Here is an 18,444-nt window from a genome sequence, read left to right as displayed (position 1 = left end):
AAAGAATACACCTCCACTAAACCAGCTCTGCAAGAGATGCTAAAGGGACTGCTTTAAGGAAAGAACAGAAAAGAGAGAGTGAGAGAGGAACACACATACATAAAAGGCAATGAATAAGTACCTATCAATAATAACCTTAAACGTAAATGGATTAAACGCTCCAATCAAAAGACATAGAATGGCTGATTGGATAAGAAAACATGACCCACACATATGCTGCCTACAAGAGACCCACCTCAGGATAAAAGATCTGCACAGGATGAAAGTGAAGAGCTGGAAACAAATTTTCCAAGCAAATGGACAGGAAAAAAAAGCCGGGGTAGCAATACTGATATCTGACAAAATAGGCTTCCAAAAAAGGACCATAAAGAGAGACCCAGAAGGTCATTTTGTAATACTCAAGGGAGGAATTCACCAAGAAGACATAAATATTGTAAATATATATGCATCCAACATAGGAACACCCAAATACATAAAGAAAATGTTAGAGGACTTCAAGAAAGATATGGACAGCAACACAATTATTGTGGGGGATTTTAACACCCCACTATCAAAAATGGACAGATCTTCCAAACAAAATATCAACAAAGATATTGTGGCATTGAACAATACCCTAGATGAAATGAGCTTTACTGATATATACAGAACCCTCCATCCCAAAGAAGCTAAATGCACATTTAGCTTTTTTTCAAATGTACATGGAACATTTTCAAAGACTGACAACATGATAGGACACAAAACAAACCTCAACAATTTCAAAAATATTGAAATCATACCAAGCATTTTCTCGGATCACAAGGGACTGAAACTAGAAACCAACCCCAAGGAAAAAAAACCCCAAACACTCAAATTCATGGAGATTAAATAGCATGCTATTAAACAATGAATGGGTCAAGAATGATATTAGGGAAGAAATCAAAAGGTTTGTGGAAACAAATGAAAATGAACTCACAACAACCCAAAACTTATGGGACACAGCCTAGGCAGTCCTGAGAGGGAAGTTCATAGCGATACAGGCCCACCTAAAAAAGTTAGAAACATTTCAAACAAACAACCTAACCCTACGTCTACAAGAACTCGGGGAACAACAACAAAGACAGCCCAGAGCAAGCAGAAGGAAGGAAATAACCAAGATCAGAGCAGAATTAAATGACATAGAGACTAAAAGCACAATTCTAGGGATCAATGAATCCAAGAGCTGGTTCTTTGAAAAGATAAACAAAATCGACAAGCCTTTAAGCAGACTCATCAAGAAAAAAAGAGAGAAGACCCAAATAAACACAATCAGAAATGAAAGAGGAGAGATTACAACAGATACCACAGAAATACAAAGAATTGTAAGAAATTACTACAAAGAACTGTATGCCAAGAAATTTGAAAACTTAGATGAAATGGACAAATTTCTACAAAATATAATCTTCCAAAACTCAATAAAAAAGAAGCAGAAAGCCTGAACAAACCAATAACAGCAAAAGAAATTGAAGCAGTAATCAAAAAACTCCCAACACACAAAAGCCCTGGGCCAGATGGTTTCACGGGAGAATTCTAAAATCATTTAAGGAAGAGCTAACCCCTATCCTTCACAGACTATTTCAAAAAATCCAGAAAGATGGAAGACTCCCCAACTCTTTTTATGACACCAACATCATCCTAATTCCAAAACTAGATAAAGACACAACAAAGAAAGAAAACTTCAAGCCAATATCACTGATGAACATTGATGCTAAAATCCTTAACAAAATACTGGCAAACCGCATCCAACGGCACATTAAGAAGATCATACACCATGACCAAGTGGGATTCATTCCAGGGATGCAAGGATGGTACAATATTCGCAAATCAGTAAATGTAATACATCACATAAACAAAAGCAAAGACAAAAACCACATGATTATATCAATAGATGCAGAAAAAGCATTTGATAAGGTACAGCACCCATTTATGATAAAAACACTCAGCAAACTGGGAATAGAGGGAGCATTCCTCAACATAATAAAGGCCATATATGAGAAACCTATAGCCAACATTATACTCAATGGGCAAATATTAAAATCTTTTCCACTAAGAACAGGAACAAGACAATGATGTCCACTTTCACACTTCTATTCAATATAGTACTGGAAGTTTTAGCCATAGCAATCATACAAGAAAAAGAAATGAAAGGCATTCAAATTGGAAAGGAGGAAACAAAACTGTCACTGTTTGCAGATGACATGATAGTGTACATAGAAAATCCTATAGACTCTACCAAAAAACTGCTTGACCTAATAAATGAATTTGGCAAAACAGCAGGATACAAAGTCAATATCCAGAAATCAAAGGCATTTCTGTACACCAACAATGAAACAGCAGAAGCAGAAATCAAGAAAAAATCCCATTTGAAATAGCAAACAGAAAAATAAAATACCTAGGAATAAACCTAACCAAAGCGGTAAAAGACCTGTATTCAGAAAGCTACATAACACTGAGGAGAGCAATCAAGGAAGACACAAACAAATGGAAACATATACCGTATTCATGGATTGGAAGAATTAATATCATCAAAATGTCCATACTACCAAAAGCAATTTACACATTCAATGCAATACCTTTTAAAGTACCAATGGCTTATTTCGCAGACATAGAACAAACACTTCAACAATTTATATGGAACTATAAACGACCTCAAATAGCTGCTGCAATTTTGAGAAAGAAGAATAAAGTAGGAGGGATCACAATACCTGACACTAAACTATACTACAAGGCCACTGTAATCAAAACAGCCTGGTACTGCCATAAAAACAGGCACATGGACCAATGGAACAGAACAGAGAGCCCAGAAATAAACCCAAGACTCTACAGTCAATTAATATTTGACAAAGGGGGCAGCAACATAAAATGGAATAAAAATAGCCTCTTCAACAAATGGTGTTGGGAGAACTGGACAGCTACGTGCAAAAAAATGAAACTTGAGCGCCAACTTACACCTTATACAAAAAAAAATTCAAGGTTGATAAAAGACTTAAATATAAACCGTGACACCATTAAAGTCCTAGAAGAGAACGTAGGCAGGAAAATCTCAGATATTTCACGCAGAAACTTTTTTATTGATATGTCTCCTAGAGAAAGGGACATAAAGGAAAGAATAAACAAATGGGACCTCATCAAAATAAAAAGCTTTTACACAGCTAAAGAAAACAGTATCAAAATAAAAAGAGAACCAACTGTATGGGAAAAAAATATTTGCCAATGATACCTCAGACAAGGGTTTAATCTCCAAAATATATAAAGAACTTACACGACTCCACTCTAAGAAGACAAGGAACCTAATTAAAAAATGGGCAAAGGACTTGAACAGACACTTCTCCAAGGAGGATATACAGAAAATCCAAAGACACATGAAACAATGGTCAATATCTCTAGCTATCAGAGAGATGCAGATTAAAAACCCAATGAGATACCACTTCACACCAGTCAGAATGGCCATCATAAACAAAGCAACAAACAACAAGTGTTGGAGAGGTTGTGGAAAAAAGGGGACCCTAGTGCACTGTTGGTAGGACTGCAGACTGGTACAACCACTATGGAAAGCAGTATGGAACTTGCTCAGAAAACTAAAAAGAGATCTTCCTTTTGACCCTGCGATTCCACTGCTGGGACTATATCCTAAGATCACTGAAACACCAATACAAAAGAACCTTTGCACCCCGATGTTCATAGCAGCACAATTTACAGTAGCTAGGTGCTGGAAGCAACCTAGATGCCCATCAGTAAATGAATGGATCAAAAACCTATGGTACATTTACACAATAGAATTCTATGCAGCAGAAGGAAATAAGGAGCTCCTACCCTTTGCAACAGCATGGATGGAGCTGGAAAGCATTATGCTAAGCGAAACAAGCCAGGCAGTGAAAGACAAATACCACATGATGTCACCTTTAACAGGAACCTAAACAACAAAACAAAGAAACAAGCAAAATATAACCAAAGATACTGAAATAGGGGACAGACTGACAGTGACCAGAGGGGAGAGAAGACGGAATTTCATGGGGGAATGGGAAGGGTTTACAGGAACAAATTTGGAGGACACATGGACAAAAACTAGGGGTGGGGGGTAATCGGGGGAAGAGGGGAGGGTTGGGTGGGTGGGCTGGAATGGGAGTAAGTGGGAGAAAACTGTACTTGAACAATGATTAAAATAAAATTTTAAAAAAAATAATTGAATGTTAATTGTAAAGTGAAACCATATGTTCCACCTTAAACCTCTACAGAAATGTCTTTAAGTGTTATTGAGATTAAGAATTGACAAACAGAAACAACCAGATGCACCTGCAAACTGTAGAACATTCTTAAACTGGAACACTGTTCATTAACAAAATAGAATAATATTGATTGGTGCACCAATATGGATGAACCTAAAGTAGATTTTAATGTGAAAGAAGCAAGACCTAAAAGCTCCTTGTTGTGTGATTCTATGTACATAAGAGGGATGGAAAAAAGCTCAATGATTTCTTAGGGTTGGGAGAGTGGAGAATGGTTGTCTATAATAGGGATAAAAGAGGAAATTTTAGAACAATAAAATTATTCTCCATGGTAATGGGCTGGTGAATACATGACTCTGCATTTGTTAAGCCCACAGAACTATACACAGCAAAGCATGAAATCTAATATACACAGATTAGAAAGAACCAGCCAGGAGGACAGGAGAATCCCAGGAGTGATCATGGAGTCTTTTAAAAATCTGATTGTACTACAAAGGTGTGAGCTAACATCCCTGAAGGGAAATAAGGGAAGAAATAAGCTGACCTAACTAGTGTTGGAAAACAATATGTATAGAAAAGTTAAAAGTAAAAGAAACCATAAAAAGGACTATACAGTGGTATCAAGTTGATTCTTCTGGAGGTTTACATTAAGAACAAACTGAAGTAAGAAGCAAAAAAGAGAGAGGCTCATGGATGGAAAGCAGACAGCAGGTAGTTGCGGGGAGGTTGTGGGTGGAGGGATTGAGCAAAATTTAGGGAACAGGACTCATGGTCATGGACAGCAGTGTTGTCACTGCTGAGGGGAGAGGGTATGAGGGCACTAAGTGGTAATGAAAAAAGTACAATAAAGTTTAAGTAAAAACAATAATGGGACTGATTTACTTGCAAACCAGTCACGCCTATAAATTAATGAATGGGATTCCTTAAGAACTAAGTTTCTTGCTATCAGAGAAGGAAATTACAGATAAGAAAAGGGACCCGTAGGGATGAAATGGATTAGAGCAGCCATTGTCAACCTGTTCCATCTCCTGTCACACATGACTAGTTACTAAAATTCTGCAGCATACCAAAAAATATATTTTTTGCTAATGTGATTAAAAAATAGATATAATTTCTATTCATTCACATGGATGGCTATTGTGTTGGCACTGTCATTTTTTCTTTGACAATCTAAGGGAATGGGGTTTGTGCCTCTGTTAGAGAACAACAAGGGGGGCCTAAGGGCGGCGGATATACTATTACCTGAAAGGAAACCACCAGGTTCGTTATGTCTGCTGCCAGAGGAAAGACATCTCTCAATGCCAGACATTTGTGAAAAGGAAAGGAAATGTTTATTTAATGCTATACAAACTTATAGTAGTGACCTAATGTCTTCATCAAAATCCCAAAGTACGTTAAAATATCCACGGATACACAGTCCTTCCTTCCTCCCTTTGCTCAGTATGGGGTACCATGTCTCAGGAAAAGAAAAATAGAAATCTGTGAGTCCAGCAGCCCCCAGCTCTCCCCAGTAATCTGTCTCGGCTGGAAGGCCTCCCTGGGTTCCCGGCACCTTCAGCTGTGTGGCTGGGTTCTCTGCTAAAGCCAGGTGCTATTTCCCCCTACTAAAGCTACAGGGAGCCCCACTCTGGAAAAGCTGCATAGTTCTCTCTCCACTGCCCCAGCTGCATGGTCCCCTCTGCATAATGGCTGCGGGAGTCTCCACTCTGCCAAAGCTGCGTGGTTCTCCCTCCCAGGACTGCTGTGTCTGGGTTTTAAACCTCGAACCAGTCTTCCTCTGCAGCCCCATTTCTGACTCCTCCTACAATCAGTTACACTTGCCAGCATTCTCAAAGCCTTCCAGCTTTACTGGGCTGCCATGGTGAGTCTGGGTAAGTGAGGCCCCATGTCATGGAGCCAATCTTCTCCAAGCTCCCTCGCAAGTGCTGTAACTTGGGGGACCTGCCCCCCAGTCACATCTTGGGGGGAGATCCCTTTCCATCCCCCAGGCCTTGACCATGGCCATAGCTATTTAGCATATCTAAGTGACCAGCCAAAGGCTATAGGTATGCTAAATGACTATGCCATGGATTAGCTGCAAAGCTGCCCTGCATGTTCTTGCTCTGTGTGCCCCTTCCCCCAACTCACACCTGTGGGGGAAGGGGTGAAGACATCTTAAAATCTCCAGGACACCTTGAGTTCTGGACCCCATTTCAAATGCCTATTTGGGATCCCCCCTCTTGGCTGCACCCTGTAACAACATCATGAGGAAATATCAGAAAATCACAACTGAAGAACATTCTGAGAAATACCTGACTAGTACTCTCAACACCACCATGGTCAACAAAAATAGGGAAAGACGGAGAGCTTGTCACAGACCAGAAGAGAATAAGGAAACACAGTAACTAAATGCAAACAGAGGATAGGATATTAGGAGGAAACCTAATGAAATCTGAATGAAACCTGCAGTTTACAAAATCATACTGTGTCAAGCATGGTTTCTTAGCAGCACCAATATATCCTGTAGGGAATATTAAGCAAGAATTTTATTCATTTGTATGACTGATATAACAAGTTACTGCAAACTTTAGAGTGTACAATCCATAAGTTCAAAAATCAGGACAAAAATCAGTTTGTTGCAAGAGTCATGCATCTGCTGGTGGCTGCTGCCATTTCAAGGTTTCATGTCACACCCCCTTTGTCTCACCCTCCAAGGTCACATACCACACTCCTCCTTTAGCCTTTATCTGTGGTCACTTCTCCCTGACTTCCTCTTAGGTGGAAGTGCCATGGAAGTTCCATGGGAGTGCCTTTAGGGTCCACACAGATGATCCCACATTAAATCCTTACTTCAATCGCATCCACACAGTCCTTTCAGGCTAGAGAAGGTAACTCTGGAAGGTTTCAAGAATGAGGATACTTTTTCAGGCTGTTATGCAGACTGTCACAGGGCCACACTGAATCTGCACTGTTTTAACTTTTTTTTCTCTAACTCTAAAAGAATCCCAAAATTAAATGATCATTTAAAATAAGATTTTAAAATGGTTCCAAGAGGGGAAATAGCACCACAAAGACAGAAGTGAATATTTGTGTTATGCTACTCAGCCCCCAAAACACCAGCAGGACAATATTAGCTTCTCCAAGCAAAATCTTACAAATAGTGAGCTATTGAAGCCTCTTATTCTATTGAGACAGCAAATTAGACAAAGGCACATATTTATGTGGGTAGGTTTTGTACAGTATAGAGGTCCCTGAGAATAAATACTAAAAGCATAAAATTTAACCCCTAAACTAGCATGTTGACTGTGCTATATTTTTACTATTGATACATACTGCCATGTTTATATTTTATATAGATATTTACAATTTTTTTACTTAGGTACCTTTCACATGTACAAAGTATTTTCAAACATGATCAGATATGAGCCTTTAAATAATCTCTTATTCAATGTCTTTTTCTGATTTTATTTCACATTTTAGTTGTTGCCACTTAATGAGACGTCATTTCTAAGTAAAACTATATAATTGTTGCAGATGATTCATTTGCTTTTGGGATCAGAGAAATCTTTGTGTCCAAATGTTGGGGTGCACACAATGAGTGGGAAGGCACAGAAAAGTAGAAAATGAGCTGTCCTGCTTAAAATGCCCTATACATCTGCCTAGAAAGTATCTGTTATGGATGATACACTACAATCACCAATAGTTTAAAAATTCACCATACTGATACAGCAGGCCTCAACCTTTAATACTTTTATTCATTTCACTAATAGCTATCAAAATTGAGTATGGAATAGACACTCATTTAGGTACTGTGGATGGTGTTGCAAACAAAACAGATAGAGCCACTGCTTTCATAGAGTCTAAGTGGTAGTTGGGGAAGAGACATAATAAAGTGGACAAGCAGACATTCAAGAGGTGATGACTCATGAGGACCATGCAGAACAACCCAGAGTGCCATGGCTGGGAGCCTCAGTAAGTTGCAGTGTCATCCCTCACACCAAAACTTGCTAGTTCGAGTTCCTGTGAGGGCACATACTTAGGTTGGGGGTTCCATCCCTGGTCAGGGTGTTTCTCTCTATTCGCTTCTTTTCTCTCTAGTATCAATAAAAACAAGTCCTTTGGTGAGAATATTTTTTATCATTTTTTACTCTTATTTCATTACAGTTGTCTCAATTTTTCCCCCTTTGCCCTCCTCCCCCTAACCCATCACCCACTTCCCACTCTGCTGTCTATGTCTGTGGGTCATTCATACATGTTCTTTGCCTAGTGTCTTCCTCTTCATTCCAACATTATCCCCCTCCCCACCTCTGGTCACTTGCAGTCGGATCCATATTTTCTTGCCTGTGGTCATGAACAAAATGGGAGAGAATTTTTTCAGAAAGAATAACTCAGAGTGAAAGGATATTCTGCATGGCAATAAACAATGACCATTTTACAAAGGTGGTCAAGAAAGAAGCCTACGATACAGTAATATTTAAGGACCAACCTTAATGCAGTAAGGGAACATTCCACATAGGGGAGAGTAAGTACAAATGCCCTGAAACACAAACATGTTTGGTGTTGTCACATTAAAATATAGGAAGAAAATCAGTGTGAATGACGTAGGGTAAAAGAACGGGGAAGTAATATTAAGAATAGTATGGTAAGTGGAGAAGCCGAAGAACTTCTATGTATGACCCATAGACAAGAACATTGATGAAGGGAATATGGTGCAAGGGCACAAAAAGCATGGAGAGAAATAAAAGGGACAAGAAAATGGGACAACTGTAATAGCATAATCAATAAAACATATTTAAAAAATATTTTGAAAGATCATTTAAATCACAAAATTAGACATAAAATATCAGCATTAACCATTTCCAAACATTTCCAGAAGCAAAAATGTACAACATTATTGGTTTCTATTTGAACATGCAGGTATCCTCCTGGGGCACATGGGTGCACTTTGCTCATGGTCTTCTTTGTGGCCCTATTTTATGAGTGCTTGCATTGAGCTGTTAGAAAACAAGTGCATGTTGAATGAGTGAATAAAAAAATATCCTTAATAAGGTTTTTGACAAGTGAACCCCAAGACATCTTAGCCTTTCCTGTTCAGGTACACTTCTGGAAATAATGTTTCTCATGTTTAGAACAGGAAACTTTGGAAAGTGTAAGGTGACTACTTTGGGACCTTATTTTCCCATGGGCTTAATGAAACTAGCTTACTGTGCATTGCACAATGTTCAATCATAATCCTAAAGACAGTTTTGCCTTTAAGACAACCTTTATGAGTGCACTCTTAACCTCCTTGTTCTTCAGGCTGTAGACCAGAGGGTTCAGCATGGGGATGACCATTGTGTAAAACACAGATGTAATTTTGTCTGTGTCCATGGAATGGCTGGAGCTGGGCTGTAAGTACATGAAGATGACAGTCCCATAGAAGATGGAGACTGCAGTGAAGTGGGAGGCACAGGTGGACAGAGCCTTCTGATACCCTGAAAATGAGTGCATCTTTAGGATGGTGATAAATATGAACATGTAGGAAATTAAGATAACCAGAAGTGCAAAAGAGATGTTGAAGCTTGCTACACAAAGAAGAACCAGCTCACTAACATGTGTATTAGAGCAAGAGAGAACCATGACTGCTGGAATATCACAGAAAAAGTGATGGACCACATTGGACTCACAGAAAGAGAGGCTGAATGTGTCCCCAGTTTCGATGGAGGCACTCAGGAACCCACAAACGTAGCAACCTATGGCCAGAATCCCACACAGACCAGTTGTCATGGTGGTGGTGTAATGCAGGGGTTTGCACACTGCTGCATAGCGGTCATAGGACATGGCGGCCAAAAGGTAATTTTCCACAGTCCCAAAGGATGCAAAAAAGAACATCTGAGCAGCACATGCATTGTAGGAGATGACCTGGTGTCCTACAAGAAATCCAGCCATGACTGTAGGGGTGACAGCTGAAGAGTAACACAAATCCATCAGAGACAGGTTACTGAGGAAAAAGTACATGGGAGTGTGCAGATGAGAGTCTAGCAGAATCAACACCATAATTCCCAAATTTGCAATCGAAGTGATGAGGTAGATGACAGTGAACATGATCAAGAGGGGGACCTGCAGCTCTGGGTCATTGGTTAGTCCAAGGAGGATGAACTCAGTCATTTCTGTAGTGTTCTCCATCACTGTGGAGAAGCACAAAATGCTCAGTGGCTAGGAGAACAATGAAACAGTGACAAAGACACTTAAATCGAGGAGGTACCTACAATATGTATTGTTTTGTTATAGCAATACTTGTATTTCAAGATTCTCCAGATAAAATATGGGCTTCATAAAAAAACAAAGCTCATTAAGTATATATAAGTTTACTTTTTGTTGAATCTGAACGATCCTTATGGAAAATTTCCCTAATTTTCAAGTTCATAAGTTTATAAATTTTGATATAGAAAATTAAATAACTCGATGAATGGCTTATCCACAGTGAATGTACGTGTGATTCAACTTTTCCAAGGCATAGTAAAGACATGTACTTGCATGTTGCTCACCTGTCAGAAACAATTCCAGGTACTTCAAATGTATATACATTGTGTCCTCTTAAGATTATTATGTTTATGTTGTTATTACATCCATTTAAATTAGGATGCACAAGTGGCTAAGTAATATTTTATATCCAAATGCATATAATTGACAAACCATGCTTTGGATCCAATCCTACATATGAATCTATACTCAGCAGTTTCTAAATGTGATGGTCTTAATTATATTTAAACAAAATTGAATTCTACTCAATGTACAGTTACCCCTCATGTCCTTTGGTTTAAACTGAGTGTTTGGGGCTTCATAGTGTCGTAACTGAGAGATTTATGGGGTAGGAACATACACAACCAAGAAATACAATCCTGAAGAGAAGGCAAAGCATTTGGTACAGAGCTTGGACTCTGGGCTGAGGTGTGTACTAATCTAACTATTTACTACCTAGGAATCATTCATCTTAACTCAATTTACCTGAACCTCATATACTCATCTGTAAAATTAAGACAGTAATAAAACCTACTTCATTTGTAGTGTTACTGTGAGAATTAAATAAGGTAATATAGTAAAAGAACAAGAAAACTCTGGGGTTGGCACAGTCTGATGAGTGCTAGCAATAATATTACTGCTAGGATGGTCTGATTGTCTTTATGTTGGTTTAGGAAAAACGGGTGGTGACCTGCAGGTCTTCAAGTGTGGAAGGGCTTTAAAGTCTTAAAGCCTTCCTCTTCAGTTTGCCTTTTCTCAAATTCTGCCACCACTGAGGTTTTGTGTCTCCAGTTTCTCCAGTTCTTTGCTTCATGTATAGTAATGTCTGGTTCAGCAATTCCATGTGAGTCCTTATTTTGCTTAATTCTTCCTTGAAATCCACGTTTGAGCTTGAAATAGACCCTTTTTCCTAAACATATTCTTTTTCCTATTATTCTCATCTCAGAGCACAATCACAGAAATCAGGGTTGAAATTTCCTAGTTTATTTTCTAGCCATAGCCTCCAGGTTTGCTTTGGTAGAGAGATTCATGTTTAAATATTTGTGTAATTGTTCTTGAGTGAAAAAAAGTTTTTAATCTTTTTAATCTAAATTTAAGGTCTTTAGAAGGACGCCCATCATGCACTAATCATTATTCTCCACCATTGTGGAGGATAATGATTATCTTCTCTCTTATCTTCATTGTACAAGCCTAGCCCCTAAAGTCATTAGGTTTGTCAACCTCTGACAACCATACCCTCTTGTGGAATATATTATGTTCAGCAAACAATAATAAACATGATGGGTATATTTAATTATTTTTAGGTATGTGTATATATATATGTATTTAAAGAAACACAACTCTTTGTTTAATCCTCACAATACTGTTGTAAGGTAGGTGACATTATAATTCCCTTTTGACCATTAAGACAACTGAGGACTAGTGAAGCTATGTAAAACTCTATACTTGCACAGCTAACATGAGGAAAGTTCAAGATTCATGATTTAAATTCATCTGTGACCAAATCAAAAGCCTATACCCTTAGCCACCTCACTATCAACATTTGCACATGTGTTCGTAACATTGTAATAAAGATGACATAATGGGGAAAAGAGTACAATGGATCATGCTGATTCCATTACAAAACTTCAGTGGTTTAAAGGAAGGCTTTCCACTCTCTTGTGTTTGTATTAAACCTCCAGTGAAAGTACAACAGATAGTAAATAAGGTGAATTAAGACTCACTCAGTAAGAGTGTTACCTTTTTCTTTGGCTAATCTTTTCTAGGAAAGCAACTAAATGATATTCCATAAGAATCACTACACTTCTTACTGAAGTGTTGACACTTAAACCCTACCCTCAATTTAGTGTTTTAGAAAAAAATGTTCAAAACATCTGGTTATGTGCTCAAATAACTCATAGTAGGTACAGCTGTCCCATGGATTTTGCATAAATGACAGTTCTCACTAACAATGTGTATGAAATGTAGAAGCTTACCTTGCTCCTGCAGTGGGAGGGACAGTCAATCCTGAATAGTGCTTCTGAAATCTGTAATCTAGACATGGAACTGTATATATATGTATACTATTGGTGATGTTCTCTATCAAGTGTGGTGAAAAAGAATCCAAGATCTCTAAAACAAGTAAAGGCGGAGGAAACCCCAACATGAAGTCACAAAACTGAGTGCAAGTCTTGAATCCACCATTAATTCTCACTGTGCTTTGGAGGAGCCTCTTGTCTTCTCCTTAATTCTAAAATAAAGAATAAAATTACCTCTCTCATTTAGTTTACAGAATGTTTGTAAATAGCAAATTAAGAAAGCTCTTTAAAGCAAAGAGGGGTAATCACTATAAAATCAATCAATGCAAGGTTCATCTTGAGATGTTTTCCCTGGCTACCACTGCAGGCTTATAGCAAATCCTCAGATCAGGGGTAGAGGAAAGGCCCACATGCACTAGCGATGATTAGCATTCAGAAAGTAAATGATAGCCAAGGCACCTTAGCACAGTCTGGCCTCTTTCAAACGATTTCATGTTGAGTCATATTGGGATGTCAAAGGCTGACTCATGGGAATTAGAAGGAGCCTTAGAGACATGTGATTCTTTGGGGATGTCTCCCATGATGTCTTCTATAAAACTCTCATCCCAAGTTCTTAAAAAAGAAGCAACTAAATTACTGTACAAACTGAGCTGTATATGAAGAGGGTTCATATGTTTTCATACTAGTTGTTACTGATAATTCTTTTTCTATTTTCTAGCTACAGTATCATTAATAGACAACAATAATATCTATAGTGTTTAGTGTATAAATATTCAGGTTTGCTCAAATATATATGGTCATGTAATCATGAACAAAATTATCACATAGAGGAGTTCCATGATCAAAGAAAAACCCTGAGTTTCCCTTGATGATCAACTCCTTCTCCCACACACTGTCCCAGCCACAAACTTTTATATCCAAATGATTTTGCCTTTGCAAGAATGTCCTATAAATAAAAGCCTAGTCTACATAGCTCTTGTGTCTGGCCTCTTTCACTTAGCATGGTGTTTGTGTGTTGAGCAGGGAATCCTTTGTTCAATTATATTTGTTCAAACTGTCAAAACCTCAAAGACAGAGGCCAAGGAGACCTCTCACACCACCATCCCTCTGATGTCACCTCCCAGACTTTTCCTTTTTAAAACGACATGAGTTATACTGGATTCCAAGATTAGCAGCTCCATTAGGACTTGATCTTACCTAATTAAATCAGCAAAAATATTATTTCCAAACAAGGTTCCATTTTGAAGTACTGAGGATTACTCCCACAAATGAATTTTTACCAACATAAATCTCTAGCTGTAATATATTAGTAAAATCTCTTTTGTTACTGCTGAATAGTATTCCAATGTGAGTATATATCTCACATTGTTGTTATCAGATATATATACTTGTGAGATACATATATGTATACATATATATATCACAGATTGTACATTTCTCAGTTGCAAGGCATTTGGGTGGGTTCCAATATTTGGATATTTTGCATTAAATTACTAAATAAGTGTCTAATGTTGTTTTTGCATTGCACTTAGGTAATTTCTATAAGTTGGATTGCTTGATCAGATGGTAAGTATATGTTTAATTGAATGGAATTGAGTATTTCCTTATCCATGTTCTATGTGGTTTTTCATCATTAAATGTGGGATATTGAAATCTTCCACTATTACTATTTCTCACTTCAATTGTGTGAACTGTTTACTTCCTATGTGGTGGAGATTTGATGCATATGTATTTATAATCATTATATCTTGCTGGAGAATTTACCATTTTATCACTGTATAAGCCTTTCTTTGTCTCTTCTTATGGTTTTTGAGTTAAAGTCTATTTTGTCTTTTGTAAATGTCACCACTCTTGCCCTTTCTGGTGAGGAATTGCTGGACAGGAAGGTGAGGCAGTTGCCACTGGGCCCCTAAATTGTCAGCTAGCTGTAACTTGGGCAAAGATCTAACAGTATGAATGGGAACTGGATGAGAATTGGCAGCCCCTATCCCCTCAGTTTTGCCTATGGGAACAGTGTTTGTATAACGTGAACCTGGGCAAGATGAGATGTCAGTGTCCTGTCCCTGGTAGGGTGGACCTGCAGCCCTACACTGATACCTGGAGTTAGAGAGTAGCTCTGCTTCTTGGATGCGTTTCTCTGAAGTAGAACTTCTATCACACAGGTGGGGGGAATAGAGGAAAGGGGCAGATCATAGCTTGAATGCTACTGACTTGGTTCTTAGCAAGTTGGGTAGCTTTCCTGGAAAATTTTTTCTCCATTTGCTATTTGTCCTCAAGGCCATTTCAAGGAACTTGAACTTATTAGGTTATAAAAATACTTTTTTACCCATGTTTTTGTTTCATGGGAAACAAGGCCCATTGAGCTCTTTACAATGGTATGTAGATGGCCTACCACTAAAATTATCTTTTGTAAGCTTGTTGATATTTTTATTGTTGACACTATTACCCTTATCCCCATTTCTCTCCTTTGCCCAGCTCTATCCAGCCTTCACCTCCCCCTTGCCTCTAAGGATCACCACACCATTGTCTGCCTCTATAGGTTATGCATATGAGGTCTGTCTGGGAAAAGTCCAGCCATTGTGAATATAAGGAAAATGGTTTGAGTGACTTTGATGTAACCTGCCAGCCAAGGAGAATGGACTGGAATGTGCATGCATGAACAATGATGACTTCACTGTGCCAGTCAGTGGAGGCAGTAGATGCCTTTGAGTGAGTGTGTGTACTCTATGGGCATCACTTTCAAAATGACTGAGCCAGTAGAGCAACTAATGTACATCAAATATTGCATTGAGCTTGAACATTTCTCCATGAAAAGTATTTGGAAGACTCAGTCGGGTATACCTCTGGGCAACTGGTGATTGGCAGCTTCATCATGATTATGCACCCACTCAAGCACCATGTCTCATGCAGAGTTTTTTGGTGAAACATGAAATCATCCAGGTGACTCAGCCACCTATAGACCTGATATAGCAACCTGCAGATTCACAAGATGAAAAGCCCTCTCCATCTACCCCATAGATTGTTATTCTATCCTAACCTGATAATGAATATTAAACTTCTTAGAAAATTACCAAAGATACTAATTTTTTAAAATAAGGAAATCTGACCCTTCCTGACGTCTACCTCATCTCTTCTTGGTTTGCCTCCAGAATTTCCATTTGGTTACTTCTTATACTTTTTGTCTCGATTAATATTCTCTATTTTCTGATACCAAGTATTCCTGATTTCCTTTGTTTTTTTTCTCCAAGGTGTTCTTTAGTTCTTTAAGTATATTTCAGATATTTGTCTTAAAAGGGATGAAAAATTATAGCCTACTGAAAAATAAAACTTCAGATAAATGAGTGTAAAGTTTGGATATACCATATTCATGGATTGGGAGACTTAAAGGTGGCTGCTTTTAGACTCCATGGGATCACAGTTGAAACCCATGGAATCTTTTTTGAGTATAAATATTGACATGCTGATTATAAATTTGTATGTAATTCCAAAACTAATAAGCAAAATAATTATGAAAAATAAAAACAAAGCATGAATATTAGTTATTTCATTTCACAACTAACTAGAACATATAGTGATGAAGACAGTGTAGCATTAGGGAAAAGATGGACTCACAAATAAATGGAACAGTTTAGAGCATCCAGATAGGATTCAAAGATATATAATCAACTAATTTTTATACAAGATGCAAAAGCAAGTACATGACAAAAATTGGTTTTTCAAAAAATTTTGTTCCAACAGCTGTCAGTTCACACACACTGAAAGAACTGAATATTAAATGTAAAGTGAAACCATATGTTGCACCTTAAACCTCTACAGAAATGTCTTCAAGTGTTATTGAGATTAAGAATTGACCAACAGAAGCAACCAGATGCACCTGCAAACTGTAGAACATTCTTAAACTGGAACACTGTTCAGTAACAAAATAGAATAATATTGATTTGTCCACCAATATGGATGAACCTAAAGTAGATTTTAATGTGAAAGAAGCAAGCTCTAAAGGCCCTTTGTTGTGTGATTCCATGTACATAAGAGAGATGGAAAAAAGCTCAATGATTTCTAAGGGTTGAGAGAGTGGAGAATGTTAGTCTATAAAAGGGATAAAGAAGGAAACTTTAGAATAATAAAACTAATCTCCATGGTAGTGGGCTGTTGAAGATATGACTCTGCATTTGTTAAGCCCACAGAACTATGCACAGCAAAGCATGAAATTTAATGTACACAGATTAGAAAGAACCAGCCAGGAGGACAGGAGAATCCCAGGAGTGAACATGGAGTCTTTTAAAAATCTGATTGTACTACAGAGGTGTGAGCTAACCTCTCTGAAGGGAAATAGGGGATGAAATGAGCCAATCTAACTAGTGTTGGGAAACAATACATATAGCAAAGTTAAAAGTAAAAGAAACCATGAAAAGGACTATACAGTGGTGTCGAGTTGATTCTCATGGGGTATAGATTAAGAACAAACTAAAGTAAGAAGCAAAAAAGAGACCAGCTCATGGATGGAAAGCAGACAGCAGGTAGTTGTGGGGAGGTTGGGGGTGGAAGGATTGAGCAAAATTTAGGGAAAGGACTCATGGACATGGACAGCAGTGTGGTGATTCCGAGGGGAAGGGGAGATAAGGGGACTAAATGGTAATGGAAAAAAATACAATAAAGTTTAAATAAAAACAATTATGGAACTCACGTACCTGCAAACCAGCACACCAATGAACTAATGAATTGGATTCCTTGAGAACCAAGTCTCTTACTATCAGATAAGCAAGTTACAGATAAGAAAAGGGAACAGTTGCGGTGAAATGGATTAGAGCAGCCATTGTCAATCTGTTCCATCTCCTGTCACACATGACTAGTTACTAAAATTCTGCAGCATTCCAAAAAAATATATTTTTTGCTAATGTGAATACAAAAGAAATATAATTTCTATTCATTCACATGGATGGCTATTCTGTTGGTACTGTCATTTTTTATTTGACAATCTAAGGGAAAGAGGTTTGTGCCTCTGATTAAATGGTCAGGTATTACTTGATTTAAAACTTCTGTGGCACACAGTTTGAAAATTGTGGATGAGAGTCAGAAACATCAGTATACAGTAGTGCTTAGCTTAATATAGTTATGAGGGATAGGTAGAGAACAACTCATTAGAAGTGTATACAAAGTACAGAAATATATACCTTCTACTTCTGTGCACAAGTGTATCTAGAAGTAAAACTCCAGTATCAACAAGCATAACTGGGATTCAAATATATGCTTTAAATTTCAGTCTTTAACAAAAAAAGGAGATTCTTCATAGAAATGTGATAAGAGAAAGAGTGGCCAGAGAGGAAACACAAGCAGGGAGGAGGAGGCATTCATGTCCCACCCACTGGCTCAACAGTCCTGGAAATTCTAGGTATCCTTTCCATTGTCTGGGAAAGAAAGTCTTTGAAAACTGTGCTTTCAAAGGAGGCTGGAAGGGCCCAAAAGGGCACATAGTAGGTTAAGAAAGAAGCCCATTAACACCTTGGGGTAATCACTCCCCGGTTTGAGAAAGGTACCACCACCTTTACCTGTCAATCAATACGTAATCCCTCTCAACCCTCAGTGTGCGAACCATATAAGTATTCAGAACAAAGGACATGCATGCTTGCCACCCCACCTCACTTTCTGCTGCCCCTACATCAGCTGCCTTTACCCTGCTTCACCCTGAACCTGTGCCTTTCAGCCCT

The 18,444-nt window shown here is 38.1% G+C and overlaps 1 protein-coding gene and 1 long non-coding RNA gene across 2 annotated transcripts; one reads left to right on the top strand and one right to left on the bottom strand.

The window, feature by feature from the left end:
• The first annotated feature begins 5,002 nt into the window (after positions 1 to 5,002).
• On the top strand, positions 5,003 to 17,395 carry LOC118501016. Its single transcript, XR_004903589.1, has 3 exons — positions 5,003 to 5,050; positions 8,285 to 8,287; positions 17,356 to 17,395. It is a non-coding gene; the product is annotated as an uncharacterized LOC118501016 (long non-coding RNA).
• Positions 9,447 to 10,392, bottom strand: LOC114500255 (olfactory receptor 5B3-like). Its single transcript, XM_028516900.2, has one exon. The coding sequence runs from the start codon at positions 10,383 to 10,385 to the stop codon at positions 9,447 to 9,449; it is 939 nt and encodes a 312-aa protein (XP_028372701.1). The 5' UTR covers positions 10,386 to 10,392.
• Positions 17,396 to 18,444: the final 1,049 nt, after the last annotated feature.

Source organism: Phyllostomus discolor, chromosome 6 (assembly GCF_004126475.2).
Source record: "Phyllostomus discolor isolate MPI-MPIP mPhyDis1 chromosome 6, mPhyDis1.pri.v3, whole genome shotgun sequence".
NCBI lineage: Eukaryota > Metazoa > Chordata > Mammalia > Chiroptera > Phyllostomidae > Phyllostomus > Phyllostomus discolor.
Note: the sequence above shows the minus strand (reverse complement) of the source record. Positions and strands in the feature narration are given on the sequence as shown.